Source organism: Podarcis pityusensis (assembly GCF_964106645.2).
Source record: "Podarcis pityusensis genome assembly, chromosome: 5".
Taxonomy (NCBI): Eukaryota; Metazoa; Chordata; class Lepidosauria; order Squamata; family Lacertidae; genus Podarcis; species Podarcis pityusensis.
In genome coordinates this window covers 8,772,986-8,794,168 of record NC_138032.1, presented here as the reverse complement: position 1 = coordinate 8,794,168, position 21,183 = coordinate 8,772,986, and the positions used below count along the sequence as shown (strand labels likewise).

General features: G+C 44.2%; 1 protein-coding gene across 3 annotated transcripts; it reads left to right on the top strand.

Annotated features, from left to right (window-relative positions):
* The first annotated feature begins 1,875 nt into the window (after window positions 1-1,875).
* Window positions 1,876-20,472, top strand: RFC4 (replication factor C subunit 4). 3 transcript variants are annotated; one of them, XM_081008257.1, is made up of 12 exons: window positions 2,016-2,143; window positions 2,531-2,600; window positions 3,787-3,940; window positions 5,502-5,580; window positions 12,137-12,216; window positions 13,760-13,879; window positions 14,606-14,749; window positions 15,032-15,152; window positions 16,784-16,909; window positions 17,932-18,012; window positions 19,379-19,495; window positions 20,287-20,472. In XM_081008257.1, exons 3-12 carry the CDS (start codon window positions 3,807-3,809, stop codon window positions 20,380-20,382), a joined length of 1,098 nt encoding a protein of 365 aa, XP_080864383.1. In that variant the 5' UTR covers window positions 2,016-2,143; window positions 2,531-2,600; window positions 3,787-3,806; the 3' UTR covers window positions 20,383-20,472. The 3 variants fall into 3 exon arrangements, with proteins under 3 accessions (XP_080864384.1, XP_080864382.1, XP_080864383.1); XM_081008258.1 differs by lacking the exons at window positions 2,016-2,143; window positions 2,531-2,600 and adding an exon at window positions 1,876-1,965; XM_081008256.1 differs by lacking the exon at window positions 2,531-2,600 and having other exon boundaries at window positions 2,010-2,143.
* Window positions 20,473-21,183: the final 711 nt, after the last annotated feature.

Sequence of the window (21,183 nt, the reverse complement as noted above, 5' to 3'; positions counted from 1 at the left end):
GCGGATTCCCTTCCACCTGGAGCTGGATTGGGTGGCTCCTGTGGACCAATTAGACTACTGCATTCTGGATCCTATTGTTCTAGGACCAATCAGACTGCTGCATTCTGAATCCTATTGTTCTAGGACCAATCAGACGGCTGCCTTTTGGATCCTATTCAACTCAGTACATAACAGAAACCATCTGTCTCAGGAGGCAATGGAGAAATGTGCCCTTTGTGGGTAATTATGGATAATTATGTTGGGATGTTTGGGGTGTTAAGGGAGGGGTAGTACCCCTGGTGGGGGACATGCCTTCTGGGGTAGTTTGTCCACCTTTGGTCCCCCATCCTGCACTCAGCCCTCACCTGTGGCTCCAATAAGCTGTCAGCTCATGGCACTGTGGAAACGGCTTCGACTGGCCAGCTAGGCCTACCAGGTGAGGGTAGCCAGTGGGTCTCAAATCCTTGGTGAGTTAGGGACTTCCCTGCATGCAAAGACAGGATCTCGCAGTTTGAGTGGACAGGACCAAAAGCAGGTCTAATAGTCAAGAAGGTGGTTTCTGCACATGCTGTAGGAGGAAAACTCTGATCCTAAACCTCAACTGCCTTTCAACTATACTCAAGGAAAAATCTGTACCTGCTGCCTTGTGGGATATCTTCAGGAGAGGAAAAGGCTGAGCAGTAGACCCTAAGTCCCTAAGGAGGTTGGATGGTGCCTTGTATGCCTGCCTCTTTCTGGCAACTCCTGCAGCCAAGCTGGTGCTAAACGTCTTGCTCTGCTTTCCTTTGGGCCAAATAAGTGAGGACGAGAGGGGGGTCTTGTCGTCTGGGCAGCCCAGGACCTCCAAACACACTGCCCAGGCTTGCGCCCCAGGGAGGTCACTTCAATGCTGCTAACACTGGCTCCCTCCACCCCCGGAGGCGCACTCCTTTGTCTCTCGAGACTGACGGATGCCAACCATGTGAGGTGGTTGGTTGCTTTCCTCCTCCTTGGTGTGATTGTGTACAGCTGAAAACGCCAGCAGCGTTAAGATAAATTCAGCAGCGTAAACAAGTTTTGATGGATGCAATAATGGAATACTGAATGGCATAGTTTTTGTAAAATATGCAGGGATTTAGGATACTTAAAATGAACCACAGAAAGAGAAGGGAAGTGACTGTTATTTTAAGGATGTAAAACGAGTATTTTAAATTGTAAAACTGAAAATTTAATAAAAATTAATTAAAAAAGAGGAGGCAAGAAATAAACACCCAAAAGGTATTTTCGCAGTTCACAGTATTAGTCTGAATCAGGGCCGGCCCACCCATGAGGCGATCGCCTCAGGCAGCAGGATCCACAGGGACAGCAGATGATGATGCAGGTATTTATTTGTCCATTGTTTCCAATATAGATCCTTATTCCCTGCTCTTGTTCCTCATGCAGATCTTCCCTCACGCCTTCTTCCCTGACAGGGAGGGTGAGGCACCATTTTGTGGTTCTCCTCAGGTGTCCAAATGTCTAGGGTCGGCCCTGGTGTGAATGAACATAAAAGGACTGGGGTGGTGGGTGCGAACCCTGAACGTTTCAAAATGCCTGGATTTCTACATCGTTTCCAATAAGCGACGAACGGCCCCGTACGACTAACAAAACGCTGCCTGCAGCTAAAACTCAAGTTCAATACTCGAGGCACACTCTCGCGCACGCATGCGCCCCATGACCCGCGCCTGCAGGGACTGGTCGGCAATACTTTGTGCGCGCATGCTCAAATCTCTTCTCACGCGGACAATTCCCTCTTCCTCCTCTATCCAGAGAACGGGGAGGAGCTTACAATTCAGCGCACGCGCGTCGCTTCCCTCTCGCAAACGACGTTCGCCTCTCCGCTTTCGGCGAGGGACGGCCGGCCCACATCTCCATATATGGCGCGGCACGTGACGCGCCAGTTCCCTTTCCCCCCGCCCACCTTCCTTCCCTCCCTGGGCGAACGGAATCTCGCGTCGGATCTCTATGGTCCGTTCGTATTGCTAGTGCGCCCTTATACATACGTATATACACGGAAGTGGTCCCGCCCATTGACCCAAACGATCGGTTTTGGCGGGAGTTCTGGGGGGAGGGAAGGGAAAGGGAGGCCGCTTCAGCTGCGTGCTAAAGAGGCCTGAGGAGATCTGTGCGCGCGGCCGCTTCGCAGGTGCCTTTAATGAGGGGGGCGCGCGCACGCGGTGGCGAACCCCTTGAAGGAGCGAGCGGGGGGGGGGGGAGAAGGGATGTTATTCCTCCACCACCTCCGTCCCACCCCCTTCAGGGATCCGGGGCACTGCTGTGTTTTGTGGGCCGCGAGAGTCCCTGTGTTTACTTAGATAACATAGCCCTGTTTAGGGAAGCTTTCAATGTTTAATAGGTTATTGCATTTTAGTGTTCTGTTGGAAGCCGCCCAGAGTGGCTGGGGAAACCCAGCCAGATAGGCGGGGTACAAATAATAAATTATTATTATTATTATGTAGCTGGAGCATTGAGGGGGTGGGCGGAGGGTGGTTGCTTACACTTGTTGTTGTTTTTGTTGCTTTATCCTGCTCAGGGCAGCCCAAAGCGACTTACATTCAACCAACCAGAGACAAAAAAATCATCGCACAGCTAGATATAGATATGTAGGTAATAGACATATAGGCATAAAACTATGTATGTGTATATATGTGTATGTGTATACACACACACACATATATACACTGTATATTGTATGTATGTATGTATGTTGATGTTTAAATTTGGAAATATTGGACAAACTGAGATAGAAATACCCTCCCGCAGTAATGGGGGTGGAGGTTGCTGTCGCTGCCCACCTGCTTTTGACAGGCAGCTTCCAGGCCCCAACTGCTCCCCTTCCTTAGGGCTGCTTGCTTGCTTATTTGTATTTATAGTCTGCCCTTCCCCCATGCTGTCTCAGGGTGGGTTATATGCAGCTTAGTTACAGTTAAGCCGTGTAGTGTCCCACCCCAAAGGGGCTTGTGCGAAAAAGGTGCACCTTAAATAAATGTAGGGATGGGGCCAAATGCTCCTGGAGGGAGAGTGATCGACAATGGTGTGTGTGTGTGTGTGGCTACTGCAGAAAAGGCCGTCTCTTGCTTGACTGCCTCACAGGATTTTAGATAGTGGCAGAACTGCTGGCAGGGTGATAGAATCACAGAATTGTAGAGTAGGAAGGGACCACAAGAATCATCTAATCCAGCTCCCTGCAATGCAGGAATCTTTCACCCAATTTGGGATTTGAACCCACAACCCTCAGATTAAGAGTTTCATGCTCCACTGACTGAGCTATCCCTTCGCCCCTCCAGATCTCAGAACTGGGAGCTTGATACAGTCTGCTTATCTTTGAACAGGAGATGTAAGCCAGGGACTACTTCAAACAGAAAACTGTTCTCTGACAGCCCTTCAGATAGAGGACTGTTCACTGTATAGAAGAATGCATGGACATTGGAGGAGTTGTGTAATTGTCATCAGGGTTTCTGTGCAACTTGCTTGCAGATTGTAGTGTATGTTTCATGGATGTGCATAGAGAAGCCATGACATTTCTGAGTAAAAAGACTTTGTTGGTTCTTGATCATATGACAACGTATCCTTGTAGACTTCACCCTTTTTGTTCTTATACCAGAAGAAAAAAATATAGGCTTGAAGGCTTTTCTGCTTATAAATGAAATGGTTCAACAAAAATAATTGCTTCACTTATCAGTGGTGTCAGGATTGATGCAACTGAGAAATGAGTGGAGCTATCAAATTACAAAACTAATTTTTCAAATGATACATGTGCATCATTTCCTTCCCATTCCTCCTTTGCAGACTGGTGAGAAACAGCAGCAATGCAGGCATTTCTGAAAGGACCATCTTCAATCAGCACTAAACCCCCATCTACCAAAGATCGGGGAACAGCTGCCACTGCAGGAGGCAGTGGGGAGGGCAAGAGGGTCAGAGCTATTCCTTGGGTGGAAAAATAGTAAGTATTGGACTCTGCTTTGGAATCTAAATGAGTGGTGTAATTGCCCAAAATGAATGCGAGGGATGAAGAATGCCTCTTGCTTGACTGAGTGAAGGGGTGTGTAGAAATTGACTCTTGTATGGCTGGCATGTAGCCTGCTGTGCAAAGATAAAGAATTGCATCTGTTGATCTGCCCACTATTTCCTCTTGACCCACCCACCACTGGCATGCAGCCCCCAGAAGGTTGTTCATGTGGAAATGTGGCCTTTGGCATAAAAAATTTCCTAGCCCCATTGCTAGGGGAATGCTATCATCTACACTGGAGGTGTTTCAAATCATAGGTTTTCAACTTTCTTTGAGTCCATGGCTCCCTTGACCAACTTCATTCTTTCTGCGGCACCCCTGTGGGGCTCAGGGGCTCAGTTATGTCACCCCTTGCCTGCAGATCTGGCAGCCCCTCACCCCTCCCTTGTGGAGTGTTCCCTCAGCCTCCTCTCCCCTCTTATTGGGAGTCCTCTGGGCAGCCACCGCCCATGCTGCTCCCCCACCCCTCTGAGCTGCTCCCCCACCCCAAAGAGGTGCCTGGGGCTGGTGGACTGGCTGGCTGGGTTCCCTCCCTTGCTTGCTTACTCCAAGGCCACCTCAGCTCCTGACAACCAGCACCCCATACAAGCCCAGAGGCACCATTCGCCTGGGGAGCTTGTAGCCAGGGCTGCTGTAACAAGCAGCCATGCAAGCCTTTGGGAGGCAGAGACCCGAGAAGGCATCTGAGGAGAAAGGGAAGGAAAGAGGAGGCCAGTGTTGCCCTCGGCACCCTTGACCATCAGTCAAGGCACCCCAGGGTGCTAGGGCACACTGGTTGAAAACCACTGTTTTAAATAATGACTATGACTGTAACCACTAGATGTCTCCACTTATATTATGCCTCTCCTAGTGTTGGTGCTCTGTTTCACAGGACAGTGTTATATGAATGCCAGTCCAAAGTTAATTCTCCTATATAAGCCGTGCAGTGTCAGAGGAGTGGCTTGTGGAAGATTGCAGAGGTTCTTTCTGTGGAAAAGTAGAAGCTGAACTTGTTGACAGCTTCTTTGATGTTGCACTGCTTGCACACGCAGGCCAGGTTGCTCATCTGTGGCTGGCTACTACATCGCCAGATGTCTATTTTTTTGCATCAGAGTATTAGCTATTAAGACTTGCTGCTTTGACTGAAATATTTGTTAAGCTCCAGATTTGAGGGGTTATTTGCTTGTTTATCTCTGTAAAAAGAAAAGCCGACAGCAGCAGAAATTTATTAGACTCTGCAGTGTATTCATTTAAAAGCTTTCCTAAAATCATTTTCAGCAGGCAGTGAAAATAGCAAGGAAGCCAAAAGCAGGTCTTTGGAATGATTTCCACAGGATGGGTGACACAACTGTGACAGCTGTGCTCTGCATCCTTGGACCACTAACTTCCATAAAAGAGAATTGCTTTGCTCATTGATCTAAAGGAACAGAGAAGTTACGGTACATGTATCGTTACTTCTGTTCAGAAAATATTAATAATACATGCTAAGTTTTTTTTAATTCTTTTTTTTATGTAGCCGCCCAAAATGCATGGATGAAGTTGCATTTCAAGAGGAAGTTGTTGCAGTACTGAAGAAAACCTTACAAGGAGCTGATGTGAGTATTGCAGTTCTCCCAGCGCTTCATGGCATATGCAAGTTAATTTTTCCAGTAGAAGATAATTATTGTGTGTAGTCTTATGAATCATACTTTTGTGTCTATATAGTCAGAATAAAATTTATTGGCCGTTCTGCAGCTGTATGCTCCCAGAACAGCTCCCAGAACAACAACAAAAATTACAATAAATCCTTAACAGTTGAGAGTTAACGTGTAATATGGGACAACTTATTGAGTGAGTCTCCAGGAGTATCATGCTCTTGGGACTCCTTTTGTGGGGAATAGATTTTGATGGCAAAAAAACAACCAGAAGTGAAGGTTCTGGAATGGTATAGGAAGCTGCATTGTCCCGTTGGTCCATCTGGCTTGGTATAGTCTATACCGATTTGCTGCAGCTCTCTGGGACTTCAGACAGACATCTTTCTCAGCCCTTTCTGGAGATGCCAGAGACTGAACAGTGTGCTGCTCTGCCGCTGAGCTACGCCTCCTGCCCAGTTTAATCAGCCCTTTCCCAGTGCCACTGCTGAAATAAACTTCAAAGGCTTCCCTCTGCATTTCCTAAAAGGAGCAAATGAACACCAAACTCTGAAACAACCAGGGTTGCATATCCAGTGCTAGTCCTACTCAGAACGAACCCACTGAAGTTAACAGCCATGACTAACTTACAGTCATTAATTTTAATGCATTTCCTCTACGCATTGAACTTAGCTAGGTACAACCTCATGTGTATTTTTAGGGTTGTTAAACCATGCTTTAAAATGTGGCAATAGAAGCTAAGACAACTCTGCCCCTCCCTGCCCCGGCCTTTCTCTTGTCGTTTATGTTAGTGGCTGGATTGGCTCTCTGGCCCAAAAATACACCCGTACTTTGGGTCACAGAAAAGGTCAGTGTAATTCACTTGCCCCATCTCAGGTTCCCTCCCAGGCCAAATCCAGCACTCCACTGCATGCAGACATTTCACACTCCATTGACCTGCTTGCAGCCAGTTACCCATTGCACTTTTGTCTCAGCAAAACATCAAATAACCAGAGCAAGCCAACCCTTAGGTCACAGTGCCTTACCTCCTGCCTTTTTCTACCTCTGTGGTGATGATTGACTTCTGATGAATGATTGACAGGTAATTCTGAGGCTCCAGACCTACCAGTTTAAATTGTAGAAGGCTGGATGTCTGGGTGCAAGGCCTGATTGAGGAGATTAGGGCCTTTCCGAATAGGGCTCCCCTTTACCCTGAAAGGAACACATGAAGGTACTACAAAATAAGTACTGTGGTATATTAAGGGCTATGGCATAAGCTTTCAAGGACTACAAAAAATAATCTGGTACAGTTAATGTGATGGCACCATTATAAATCCGGCCTTGTCTATGTGAAATAGAACATGGTACAAGTGGACTTGCTCTTGCAATGGGACTTCCCCCTTCCTCTCCTTCCCCTGCCCTGAAGTTCCTTGAACAGTTCTCAAATTTGCTGTAAAGGATTGGGGGATCTTCTGGAGTAGATATTGGGGGGCTTCAGGGAGAGGGGGAAGTCCTGTTGCATGAATGGAAGTCTGTTCCTCTTGTACATAGACCCAAACTTCTTCACTGTATTGGTTGTATTCAACTTAGTGCTAAGATGAGCTTTCCATCAGTACAAGGATTTCCTCTTGTACAATGAAATGTTCTTTCCCCTCTCTGCATGCCCCCATGATCTGTTCAGGGGTTTCCCTCAAGCCTCCCGAGCAGATTTAGGGACAGCATAGGGCATGTGTGGAGGGTGGAACCACCTTTGCCCTAGAGCAAAAAATTAGCTGAACAGCACCCTTTTTCTGTATCTGATGTTTCACATAGAGCTTGATCTTGCCTTCCTAGGGAAATGTGCATCATGCTTAATCATACGCATCCTTTGTATCATTCTTCCCAGTATCTGCTTTGTACGAAAGGCCAGTAGTGCTTGGCTCCTCCTACTCTTGTAATCTTTTCATTCCAGCTGTTCATTACCTGACCTGAAAGTGTTGCTGTGCAATGCCAGGTCAATGATGAATAAAACCACTGCCATCCACGACCTGATTGTGGATGGAGGATTTGACCTGGCATGTGTGACAGAGACCTGGTTGGATGAAGCAGATGCGCCTGTCCTTGCTGCTGCTTGCCCACCAGGTTTCTCTTACTCACAGCAAACCAAGTGATGTGGGTGGGGAGGGGGGGTTGCAGTGATTTTTAGGAAGTCATTAGTTTGCACCAGGTGTCCTATTGGGAAGACCTAGTTTTCTGAGTGCATGTTCTGGAAGTTGGGCAATAGGGGCAGTACAGGATTCCTTTTGGTGTACCGACCTCCCCGCTGCACCAAGGATTCCCTGCCCGAGCTGCTTCAGGTCGTGGCGGATATGCTCCTGGAGATACCTAGTTTGGTTGTCCTGGGGGATTTTAACATCCATGCCAACACGACCTTACAAGGGGCCGCTCGGGACTTCGTGGAAAGCATGGCCTCCATGGGGCTGTCCCTGAATAAGTTTGGCCCAACTCATAGCCGCGGACATGCCTTAGACTTGGTGTTTACCTCTACGGATGTTGGTGATCTGACACTAACTAAAAGCGAAACAAAAGAAGTGCCATGGTCAGATCACTTCCTGCTGCAACTGGACTTCTCCGCAACCCTTCCCCTCTGCAGGGAGGTGGGACCGATTCGGATGGTCCGCCCCCGCTACTTAATGGATCCAATTGGCTTCCAGAGAGTGGTAGGGGATGTTTTATCCCAAGTTGATGACCTAGTCTTTTGGTAAGAATGTTTAGCTGGAGTTTGAAGAAGATATGCTTCCACTGGAACGTCTTAAAATTTGCAGCTAAATTGCCACTCCATCTCATGCATTCTTTGGAGGAGATAGCAAGTGCTAAGGCTAGTTACTAATACTTGTGGGGGAAGGGCAGGGCAGTAATGATGGGTTGTACATGGCTCATTTCTAAGAACTCTACTACAACAAACATCTCACATGTTAAAAAGCAGGACATCTCTTGTCAGCACTGCTCCAGGGCACCTTAATCTGCCCCTGAACATGTCCAGTCTCTTTATCACCTGAAGTAGCTATTTGCGTCCTGGCCATTGTATTGAATAGTTTCATTTTAAGATGATTCAGAGTACTACATGGGATATTTGACCATCATTAAATAATAAGTACAGTGGTACCTCGGGTTACATATGCTTCAGGTTACATACGCTTCAGGTTACAGACTCCGCTAACCCAGAAATAGTACCTTGGGTTAAGAACTTTGCTTCAGGATGAGAACAGAAATCGTGCTCCGGCGGCGCGGCAGCAGCAGGAGGCCCCATTAGCTAAAGTGGTGCTTCAGGTTAAGAATGGTTTCAGGTTAAGAACGGACCTCCAGAACGAATTAAGTACTTAACCCGAGGTACCACTGTAATCAATTGACCAATGTATTGAAATTAGTCTACATCTTGTTAGAATAGCTCAGTTGGTTAGAGTGTGGTGCTGATAACATCAAGGTTGCAGGTTCGATCCCCATATGGGACAGTTGCATTTTCCTGCATTGCAGGGGCTTGGACTAGATGATCCTCAGGGTCCCTTCCAACCCTACGATTCTAACTTGTTTTCTACGTAGAAATGTCCATGCTTTTGAAAGTGTTTTGCACTGTGTGTTGTAAATTTCCATGTATCTTTAGCTGATAATAGGCCACCTATAGGCACCATAACTTCATCATTGGCAACAGTCAGAAATAGCGTAGCTTGGTCATGTTACAGCTCTGCTAAAAATACAGCCATTAAGTTAGATAAAGGATTAGGAGATCCTTCATCAGACCTTACTGTAGGTGCCGGCTAAATGTGCTGTTCAAGTTTGTGGTATTCATTCATTGATTGGCAAGTGTAGGTTTTCTGTAAAAGTACCAAATGTTGAGTAAAGTAGCAGGATAGTGGCTGTTTGGTGTGCAGCTCTGCTTGTATATCAACCCCAGTTGACAGTTATTTTGTGTTTCTTCCATTTGCGAATTATTGCACCAACTGTTTGTTTGTGTTTTTTTTTTAATATTTATTGGAGTTTACAATAAGAATAAATGTAACAGGCAATATAACAAATATCTTAACATACTTTCACATTTTTTTTTGGACTTCCTCACATCTCCCGCTCCCACTTTCATCGTTATAACTTTTTACCAGCAATTTATTATCTTATTTACATTCTTGTATCCCATCTATATATTTATAATCTTATAATTCTCAAAAAGAGTTATATTTTCTCAATCTCACTTATTATCTTAAGTCATCTAAGTTAGTGGTGCTCAATTATTTATGATCTAGCATCCTGCTTAGCATTCACTCAAATTGCAATGTTTTTGTAAATAATTCTTAAATTTCTTCCAATCCTCCTCCATCTTCTCTTCTCCCAGGTCACGAATTCTGCCGGTCATCTCAGCCAGTTCCATGTAGTCTATCAGTTGCATCTGCCATTCTTCCAGTGTGGGTAGATCTTGAGCTTTCCAGTGCTTTGCAAGTAGTATCCTTGCTGCTGTTGTTGCATACATAAAAAATGTCCGGTCCTTCTTTACCACCCCTTGGCCAACAATACCCAAAAGAAAGGCCTCTGGTTTCTTTGTGAAGGTATACTTAAATACCTTTTTCAGTTCATTATAAATCATTTCCCAGAATGCCTTCACTTTAGGGCAGGTCCACCAGAGGTGGAAGAATGTTCCTTCACTCTCTTTACATTTCCAACACTTATTATCAGACAGGTGGTAAATTTTTGCAAGTTTGACTGGGGTCATATACCATCTATATATCATTTTCATTACATTTTCTTTCAAGGCATTGCATGCAGTAAAGTTCAACCCAGTACTCCACAACCTTTCCCAGTCCTCAAACATGATATTATACCCGATGTCCTGTGCCCACCTTATCATAGCCGATTTAACCATTTCATCTTGTGTATTCCATTTTAACAGCAAGTTATACATCCTAGAAAGTACCTTAGTCTTTGGTTCTAACAATTCTGTTTCTAGTTTCGATTTCTCCACCTGGAACCCTAGTTTCTTGTCATTTTTAAAAACTTCTTTAATCTGAGCGTAATGTAACCAGTCTCGCACTTTATCCTTCATTTTCTCCAAACTCTGCAATTTCCAATTGTCTCCATCTTTTTCTAATATTTCCCAATATTTTGGCCATTTAGCCTCCATATTGGGTCTTTTTCGGGCCTTATATTGCACCAACTGTTGTCACCTTCTCACCAAGCTGCTTGGCAATAGTCTTGTAGCCCAGCCCAGCGTTGTGCAGGTCTACAATCTTGTCCCTGACATCCCGGGACAGCTCTTTGGTCTTGGTCATGGTGGCTACTTTGGAATCTGCTGGATTGATAGCTTCTGTCGACAGGTGTCTTTTGTACAGGTACTGTAATGAGCTGGGATTACAGGTAAGACCTCTCCCTTACAGCAGGTGCTTCTAATCTCAGCTCGTTACATACTGTGAAGATACCAGGTAGCCTGACATCTGGCTGGTTGATAGGGGATCAAATACTTATTTCACTCATTATAATGCACATCAATCTCTGACTTTTATCTTCTGGGTTTCTGGGGGTTTTCCTGTTCTTATTCTGTCTCTCACAGCTACAATAAACCTACCATTAAAATTATGGACTGGTCATTTCTTCGTCAGAGGGCAAACGGCCAAATTTAGCAGGGGATCAAATACTTTCCCCCCTCACTGTATTCCAATTTTATTATAGTGTCATTTTGTCAGCAGGTGTGTGAGGGCTCCTGGTCCCCTAGACTTGCCCTGCGACAAAAGTCTTGCTTGCTGAAGGACTTCCTCAATGTGATCTGCCTATTTCCCCCCCTGTAAAGGTCCTTTGAGGGATTGGGCATAAACAGTCACTAAAAAAAAAAAAAAAAAAAAGCTGAAGGAAATTGGTTGAAGTAAAACACAAAAGATACTTCTGTGTCTGTTCTGTGACAAAATCCAAAGCAAATAACTCTTGTTGACTTTAATAGAAAATGTTCCTTTGCACTGTTCCTTTGCATTAATTCATTAATTCATTATTTATTTATTTTTTAAAAAGAACCTAATATCATTTATTCACAATTAGTTCATTTCATAGTTAACATAATTATCAGACCTGTTGATGATTAAATTGCCTTTTGTTATTACTTTAAAGCATTAAATTAATTAGAACACTAGATTTATATTTGACCAAATCATCTATTGACCTGTCCTGTGTCCAACTCAATATGCACCCCTGTATAGTATTTAAAATATTATCTAAAGCATCTGTTTCACTTTTTTCCCTTCTGTCTTGGGATTACCAATTACAACATTCTGAAAATAAAAAACCAAAGCGTAAAGATAGTATTTGAAACAGGCCGGTAAATATTGATCAGATTAAAATCTGTGCCTGCAATTATACACAACTCTTATTTGCAAAATTGTGTCCCATGCTTGAGTTGTGGCATAGACACCTATGTAAGTGTTGTAAAACAAATACTCAATGATAACATCGCCTGAGGTTTCTTGTTCCTCTAAAATATCCACTTACAAAATATTGTATGACAGAATTGTTTAACCTCCTGCTGTTGCAGCTTCCCAATCTCTTGTTCTATGGCCCACCTGGAACTGGAAAAACATCCACTATTTTGGCAGCAGCCAGAGAACTCTTTGGGTAAGTGTGGGATCTAGTGGCATTCAAGTGTCTGTTTTGAGTCCGACAATCCTCTAGTACCGTATTTTTCGCCCTATAGGACGCACCGTCCCATAAGGCGCACCTAGTTTTTTTGGGGGGAAATAAAGGGAAAAAAATTATTTCCCCCCCCAGGCCCGAGCTTCCCCCGACCCCAGCCCCCAAACAGGCAGCTCTCTGCAAGCCGTGGGAGCCCAGTGCTGGCTCCCGCTGCTTGCGGAGAGGTCCGCGAAGCCTGGACGCGCTGATCTCAGCGCGCGCAGGCTTCGGCATGCAGGCAACTCTCCGCAAGCAGCGGGAGCGCTCCCGCTGCTTGCGGAGAGGTCCGCGAAGCCTGGAGAGCGAGAGGGGTCGGTGCGCACCAACCCCTCTCGCTCTCCAGGCTTCAGCGAAAGCCTGCATTCGCCCCATAGGACGCACACACATTTCCCCTTCATTTTTGGAGGGGAAAAAGTGCGTCCTATAGGGCGAAAAATACGGTACTTTTGGTGACTTAATAGTAGGCACTTGGTTTAGTGCAACATGAAGAAGCAGAAATTAGGCAGAGTGAATCTTGAGTTTGCAGGCATTTCTCTTCCTCCAGAAGAGATAAACCTGTAGTTAACATTGGCAGAACAGTTTTAAGCCATGGTTACTGAAGCTGAGACTTTAAGAAAGGTAACCAAAAGTTAATTTTCCAAACTGAGATCATGATGATTTTGAGTGTTTGGAAGCAAAACAGTAATGCATGGCTGCAGAATTTGTGGCCACAAAGTCTAACACTATGTATTATGGAGCGAGACAGGTACTTGAACTGCGCACCCCCGTTCATGCAGTCTCCTCCGTGAGACTAGGTGGGTTTTTTAAAACTGAGATTTTCCTTCAGTTGCACATTCATAACTTGCATGTATAAATAGAGAAGAGATGCACAGAAATGGGGGGAATGTCACTCAGTGATTTGAGTGTTTTGTTAATTATCCAAGTGAGTTCCTTTACAATCAATATAGAAGTTTTAACAAATTTAGGACGTTCTGATCACTAATCATAGAGCTAGAGAAGGCCTTGTATGCCTTCTAGTACAGCCTTCACTAAGCTGATGCCCTTTCGATGTTTTGGACTGCAATTCCCACCACACCTATCAAGTACAGCTGATGGGAGTTGTAGTAGGGAACATATAGAGGACACTTGGTTGGAAAATGTTGATCTACACCAACCTCCTACTCCATACGGAAAATCCAGAGCTTAGAGCCTTTCAAGTTGAGATGCTTTATCCTAGTCTGTATCTGTATTGGGCACAATTGTTTTTATAGTTTCATTTTTTTTGTCAAATCACTTCGGGATGTTAATAATGCCTTAAGTGATTCATAAGTTAAATAAATAATGACTATGCAGTCCAGGTCCCCAAACAAAAGGGAGGAAGGGGAGCGAGAAAACCTTGTTTTAACCAAGGAAAACCAACGTCCAGAATTCAAAATGCAAAACCAGATTAATAGCTCGGTATAACAAATAGGTTAAAAATTGGCTGAATTTCTGTTCTGATAAACAGGCCCGAACTGTTCCGGCAGAGAGTCCTCGAGTTGAATGCATCCGATGAACGTGGAATACAAGTCATTCGAGAGAAAGTGAAGAGCTTTGCTCAACTAACAGTGTCGGGAAGTCGTTCAGAGTAAGCACAATGATCAAAGCTGCTTTGTAGGATTGCATTTCTCTCTGCTTTAGTTTTATAAGGGTTCGCTCTGTAATGCTAAATTAAGCCACGAGTCAGCATCGCACGGTGGATTTTGGGCTCTCGAGTGAGTCACGGGAGCATAACTGCATTCTGAGGGAATTTATCCTTCACATGTCTTGCACCACTGTACCCGATAGGACATTTATGGAAGCCGTGAAATTGTGTGCAAGCTTCCCAAATGCTGATTGCACTTGTCTTCTATTGCACCCTGAATGATTCAGTTGCTGGCATACAGACAGCAGCTTGTCAGTCGTTGTGTTTGACATTTTATTTCCAACATTCAGTCTGTCAGTTACTTGCAGAGTTGGCTGAGTTATGGCCAAGCTGGCTGGGGAAGATGGGAGCCTGTGGGCCACAACACCAGGGAACTCAAGATTGCAGTACGCTGGAACGGTGTGAGGGACGTTATCTTGTCCTTCACAACAGGAAGCAGATTGTCTTGGCCGGCCCTGATTACACTGTCAGAACTTGAACAGGATATGTTCAGAAACACGTGTCATCCTTGAAAGAAAAGTTCCAAAATATTAAAACATCTTTCAAATCTCAGAAATGGATTAAAGTGGCTAAGCAATACTGATGTCATCGTTTGTTGGATTTGCAAATATTACCTGCACTAGTAGCTTAAGTTGTTAATGCATGTTTTTGCAATGGGTGTGTGTTTAGTGGCAGGCCGTGTCCCCCATTTAAGATTATAATCTTGGACGAAGCGGATTCTATGACCTCAGCAGCCCAGGCAGCTTTGCGGCGCACCATGGAGAGAGAATCCAAAACAACACGCTTCTGCCTTATTTGTAATTACATCAGCAGGTATGTATGGGTTTCACCATTCTTTCTTACTTATTATTTGATGGAAAAGATTTAGTATCCCACATTTATTCCTAGTTCCCATTGTAAAAATCCTAAACTTGCATTGTAAAGAGTTCCTTAATTCCCCTTGGAAAATGAAGAACGTAGCATAATTGATGCATTGCTAAATTTTACTTTTTTGCTAAGGGGCAGGAAGTAGTGGAAAATGTATTGTCGCGTTCTGCGGAAACTAGAGAGGATGGATTCCTCTTGTAATTGCGTTTCACTTTCTCTTTTTCACAGGATAATTGAACCCATAACATCCCGATGCTCCAAATTTCGTTTCAAGCCCCTTTCAGACAAAATCCAGCAACAGAGACTTCTAGACATTGCTGAAAAGGAGAATGTGACAGTCAGCAGTGAGGTAGATTTTCTGTTCATTCAGAGATTCATTGTTTTTAATTCTGTGAAAAGAGACTGGCGCAATGCTTAGTGTATTTTTTTCTGGGTCACTGCTGAGCTACATGCATAGTATAATCATTACCCATATTTTACAGAAGGGGCGTTGGTCCCACAACTTAGTCAAAATACCGTATTTTTTGCTCTATAGGACGCACTTTTTCCCCTCCAAAAATGAAGGGGGAAAGTGTGTGCGTCCTATGGAGCGAATGCAGGCTTTCGCTGAAGCCTGGAGAGCGAGGGGTCGGTGCGCACCGACCCCTCTCGCGTTCCAGGCTTCAGGAAGCTATCCGCAGGCTTGTGGATAGCTGCCCGAAGTCCGGGGAGCGCGGCGCTGTGCACCCCGGGCTTCGGGCAGCTCTCCGCAAGCCTGCGGAGCCCGGCTGGAGTTCCCACCAGGCTCCCAAGGCTTGCGGATAGCAGCCTGCTGTCCCCGAAGCCAAAACAGCGAGACTGGGTGCTGCACAGCCCCCCGTCTCGCTGTTCCAGCTTCGGGATGGCTGCACAAAGCCTCCGCAGGGCGGCGGGGTAAAGCCAGGGATATTTGAGGCTGGCGGTGGGGGAAAGCAGCGCTTCCCCCCACTGCCAGCCCCACAAGCTCAGGGGGCAGCGGCAAGGCCTGCTCTTGAACGCACCTTGTTTTTGAGGGGGAGAACAAGAAAAAAGTTTTTTTCCCTATTCTCCCCCTCTTATGGTCCGGTGCGTCCTATGGTCTGGTGTGTCCAATAGAGCGAAAAATACGGGTAATTAAGCATAGTTAGGGAATTTCTGTGCCAGGTCAGTGGTGGCTAGTATTTTTGGCAAGTGTGCCACAAGTTCAAAGTACAGACTAGTGTCATTCTAGAGTACACAAGTGGTTTTGCAGTGCAGTGGTGTGGCCTTACCTCTTTATTAAGTTTATTAAGCTAGGGTGCAGACTGCAGTGCAGTGCTGTGCTGGAGAGGCTGAGCTTAGGCCTGCCTCTGCAATATCAAGACACATGCTACCCTGCTTTTATTCAGGAATGCTGCAGCCTCATGCTGCCAGCGTCACGGGGCTTTGTCTGGAGCAAATAGTGCCTACCCATTCATACCAGTCCTGGCATCTACAGTCACACTGTACTGCATCCCTGTTTAAATAAACACAGTCGACCTCTCTGGCAGCAGTGAGAGAGCTCACACATAGTTACAGAAGAGGGAGGAGGAAACCTTATTTGTAAATTATTTGTATATTTGATTAACTTTGCTAAAGGAAGCATTCTGTTCTAGCTCAAACTTGTGAGATTAAACATAAAGCTTAGTCTTGTGTTCCTAGAACGTTATCCGTGTTGTGATACAGAGATCTGACAGTGTTGGACAAAAGCCATGGGGACAGATCACACCACTTATAACGTGATTACCATTAGAGCATTTGTTGATTTGTAGTTGAGAAGGAAAATGTGTAACTACATGTGACAAATGGGGAAAGTGCTATGTTCGCCCCCCTGAATGTGTTAGCCTTCCTACTGAATTGGGTAAGATATGGAATCTGCTGTAGGAAAAGAAGAGTATTTAGAAAAGCATCTCAACTGTCTCATCTCTTCTTTGATTTTCTTATAAAGCAGTATTTCTTCCACAGGCAGTCTCTTACCTTGTCCATGCATCAGAAGGGGACTTGAGAAAAGCAATCACACTTCTTCAAAGCGCTACACGATTAACAGGCGGGAAAGAGGTCACTGAGAAAGTTGTCACTGAAATTGCAGGGGTAGGTCTAGTTTGCGTATTTCAGTTGGCCCGGTCTATGCTTGCAAATATTGGAAAACTGCTTCCATAAAATGGTATCTTTTTCTTCACAGCTATCTGTTCTGTTGTACCACGCTTGCTTTTTCTTTCATGACTTGCCCTGAATACTAAAGTTCACAGGGGTGCAAAACAGGGCATACAGAAATATATTCCATAGAAACTTGTGAATCATTCAAACATGAAGAAAAGCTTTTGAATACAATCCTCTTTCATTTTGCTTAATTTTCTGTTTCTGTTAGGTCTGACTGATTTATTACATGTTTATTTACTAGGTGGATGCTATTGCATCTCACCGATTTATGTCACAGGGTCATTTATAAGTTTGGAAATGTGGGACCAAATCCATTCCCAAAGCAGAATCTTGGGTCAGAGCATGTTGTCTCTGAACATCTGTGGTTCTGGAAGTATGTTTGCTGATCCAGCAGAAGACAGAGAGGCATAGAATATGGCAGAAATCAACACTGTGGATTCGTCTTTCATAAATTGCATTGCAAATGTGATGTTTCTACCATCTTGGTTCCATGACGAAGGGGTGGTTAAAACATAGGAAGGATACCTAATCCACTCTGAACCATTTGTCAGGAGGGAAATGAAGCCATGGGGTGAAGTTACGGTACCCCCAACAGATACTGCAACTACACACGACTTCCACTAATCTACTGCTGCTGCTTTACTGCTAATCTAACCGCTGGCTCTCACTAACTGTGGGGCAAAGGGGTACTGCCATCCCCTTTTTGGCATTGCACGATGAATGAAACTGGAGGAAAAAACCAGTGGTGCAGCAGTTGCCATATGAGGATTTTCCTACCTAAAAGGTGTGTGTAAACCCTAGAACATTGAAGTGAAGACGACCTATGGAAAATGGTATGTTCTAGTGATGGCTTCTGAACTTTTGCTTACACATCAGGACTTGCAGTCATTGTTTTTATTTTTTATTCTCGGTGCTTCAATGAGATGTTTTTCTTTATGCAACTTTTGTTTTAGATTGTCCCTCAAGGAATTTTAGATGGTCTACTAACTGCATGTCAGAGTGGCTCATTTGAAAAACTGGAAGCTGCAACAAAGGTAGCTTGCTTTAGATCTAAAATGTACAGGGATCAGATCAGATTTTTTTAAATGCTACTTTTCTTTCTGTATTGGCAAGTTGTAGAGGAGGTAGTAGTGGTTATGTAAGCATGTTGAAACAAAAAACTGCTCGTCTTTAAGCCAGTCATGGTGTAAATGTAACATGAACTCTCTGACATTTATTCCCAGTGACCTTAGGTGGGAAAGCACTCTCAAAGGGAGGAGTAGCACTCCCTGGTTACAAAAATCCCCAGAAGTAAATGCATTATGCATGGGTAAAATTTATTTTACCCACAAAAGCATTGCCCACTTTTGTCCCTGGTTCTGTCCACTGATATGTGCCCCTTTCCCCAAAGGTTTCCCAGAGGGAGTGGGGCCCTCCAGCTACAAAATGTGCCTGACACACCTGCAAACAGCTCTGCAGTCCTTATTGCAGTGTATCCAAAAACTGTAGGCTTGCATTAATCTCCAACACGCTTTTTGTGGGGCGGCACATTTGATAATCCCAGATCCTTTGCTGCCAAGCCTGACATTTCAAGCCTCTTGGCAGCTTCACTAGCTGCCCTACTAAGCATAAGTGGTAGCTGCATATGAAATGGCCTTTCTGTAGTATGAGGCTAGGTGGATGAGACATTGGCTTGCGATTAACAGTGCACGTTAGTACTTTAAAATCAGGAGTGGCTAACATTTCATCACAACTTAGCTAAAGTTTTTTAGCATCACCAGGGGCCAACTACAACTGTTTTAAGGTTAGAGCTTCCCCAAACTTCCTTCTTGCTTTAGAGTGTTGTATATACTTCCTTACAATTGGGTGATGGAATAGATGAATTGTGAAGATGAATTTTTAGTTCATCGTACCTCTTTAGTCTTTCCCGGCAGCTGGTCTGTGCTTAGGCATGTGACACACACACGTATTCCAGAATACTCAATGAGGCTGACTCCAAGACTTCACTTAAGCTAATAATCAGATTTGTGTCTAAAATGACTCATTAAACAATGGTATGGTACTTGTGTACAATAAAACAAGATAGCCTCCTGTTGTCTCAACCATCAAATAATCCTCTGGGTATTAGACAAATCCAATTTAAACTACCTGTTCTGAATTTGTATCACGTAGCACGCTTGTATTTGGTAATACCGTTACTCTCCATTTTCAGAAATCTCATATTGCAATATCTTACGTGGTATTGTAGGGCGCCAACGATAAACTAAGCTTTGTCTCTCCTAGCTTTTTGTGATTTACAGTAAGTCAAGGAGTACTTTCCGTCTGCATTGATGTAATGTTTTGGTCGTCGAAGCCTGTAGCTTATTAGTTTAAATTGGCTAATGCTAGCTGCTTTCAATATTTGTTTTCCCCTATGTCCAGAATCTGATCAATGAAGGTTACGCAGCTACTCAGTTTATAAACCAGCTTCACGATACCATTATTGAGAGGAAGGATCTCAGTGACAAGCAGAAATCTGTTATTGCAGAGAAGCTTGCTGTGAGTCTTCATTCTGTTTCAGTTCTTTTTATATCTAGAATGCATGTTTGCTTGTGGTTTGGGGGCCATAAGAAATCCTTTACAGTATTTGTGCATTAGTGAATTCTTCCCAAAGAATGGTATACTAATGGTACTCTCCCTGTATGAGGCAATTCTCCTTTTATGGTAACAGGCAGTGGTAAGAAGGGATTCAAGAGAAATGGACATTGGCCGTTGTTACCCCAGCCAACTTGCTTGAGCTACCTGTCTAGTCATTACACACAATGGAAAAGCAGAGGGAAGATTTTTAGCATTGCTCTACATTTATGCAGTGATTAACAGAGATATTTTATTCGTGTTCAGAGCAGGAAGACACAATGAGTTTACACGGATTTCACAGGTGTGCTTTTCACTCCTGCTAGGGAGAAACAAAGGCAGAACTTTTTGGGTGTGCCTTTTTCTGTCCTGGGAGGGAAGGAGACAATACCTGTAGACCAGTCTTGTTAGTTATAGGCAACTACAGTGCCTGCTTGTAAGACTGGCTGAGAAATGCAAATTTAAATTCAGGTAGGGATTCCTCTAACAAATGGTCATACAGAGCTCTGCCAACCAGCTTTAGAAAATGTTGGCTTGAGTAAAGTGTACTTGGGGGGGGGGGTCAAACGTTTGATTTTGAAGCTCCCTATAACAGCTTGAAAAACTAATTTATGTTCCTGAGAAGCAGGGAGATGTAAAAGCCTGCTCTTCTCTGACTGCATTATATAGTTATCTTGGGAGATCTTGAAAACTTGTAATTTTCCTTTTTTTGGCAGGAGACAGACAAGTGCTTGGCAGATGGGTCTGATGAGTTCTTGCAGTTGATTAGCCTCTGTGCGGTGGTGATGCAGCAGCTAATTCAAAATAACTAACAGCACGGCAAAATATTTTCATTACTTCATCCTATTTGATGCAGCTATTTGTGGTACTTTTTGATAATAAAATACAGCCTTTGTGCCTGACATTCTAGTGGTATAACAGTACAACGAAAATGAGCTTTACTTTTACAGCATTTCTGCTGCTTTAAAAAAAGAAATGCAACTTTTCATTCTTGTACTTTTTTCCTAAATGTTATACTTTAAAACTAATACAGTGCTGCCATAGCTAAGCATTTGTCATTTCACCTTTCATAGTCATTCCTTCTACTGTAGTCATTCACTGGGATTTTGGTTTAGGTTGCTGTAGAATGCACAAGAACTCAGGATAAGTTTTTCTACACCTAGCGGTCTTATTGAAATAAATTATCCCATGGAATTTGAAGACTACATAAATTATGGCATAAGCTTTACAGACTTTGCTTGTGTCTTAAGCAGGGCTATCTCCAGGAAAGTTTTAGTGTAAGCTACATTTCATAAGAAAGCAAAGTACTTTGTCCTTGACCAGTAACTTTGAATCTGACTCCTAAATACCTTTCACCATGCACATTTTTGCATTGATTTTACTTTTCCTGTTGACCTACACTGAAAGGTGGCTAATTTGGTGCTGAAGTCCTAACATTGCTGGGGCATGGGAATGACACACAGGACAGAGGTACAGCCTATTGGAGACCAATCTCTTCCAGCATTGTTCTTGCAGTGGCCAGCAGCCAATACCTGTGGAAAACCCTAAGCAGGATCTGGGCACAATAGCCATCTCCCCCTCCAGTTTCCAGGATCTGGTGTGTTCAGAAGTAT

What these genes read in the sequence shown, in the direction of transcription:
- RFC4 (XM_081008258.1), top strand. Translation starts at nt 3,807, where the DNA reads ATGCAGGCATTTCTGAAAGGACCATCTTCAATCAGCACTAAACCCCCA. An exon ending in ATGTGACAGTCAGCAGTGAG is followed by an intron (nt 15,153 to 16,783) that starts GTAGATTTTCTG and finishes TTTCTTCCACAG; the next exon opens with GCAGTCTCTTACCTTGTCCA. An exon ending in TTATTGCAGAGAAGCTTGCT is followed by an intron (nt 19,496 to 20,286) that starts GTGAGTCTTCAT and finishes TTTTTTTGGCAG; the next exon opens with GAGACAGACAAGTGCTTGGC.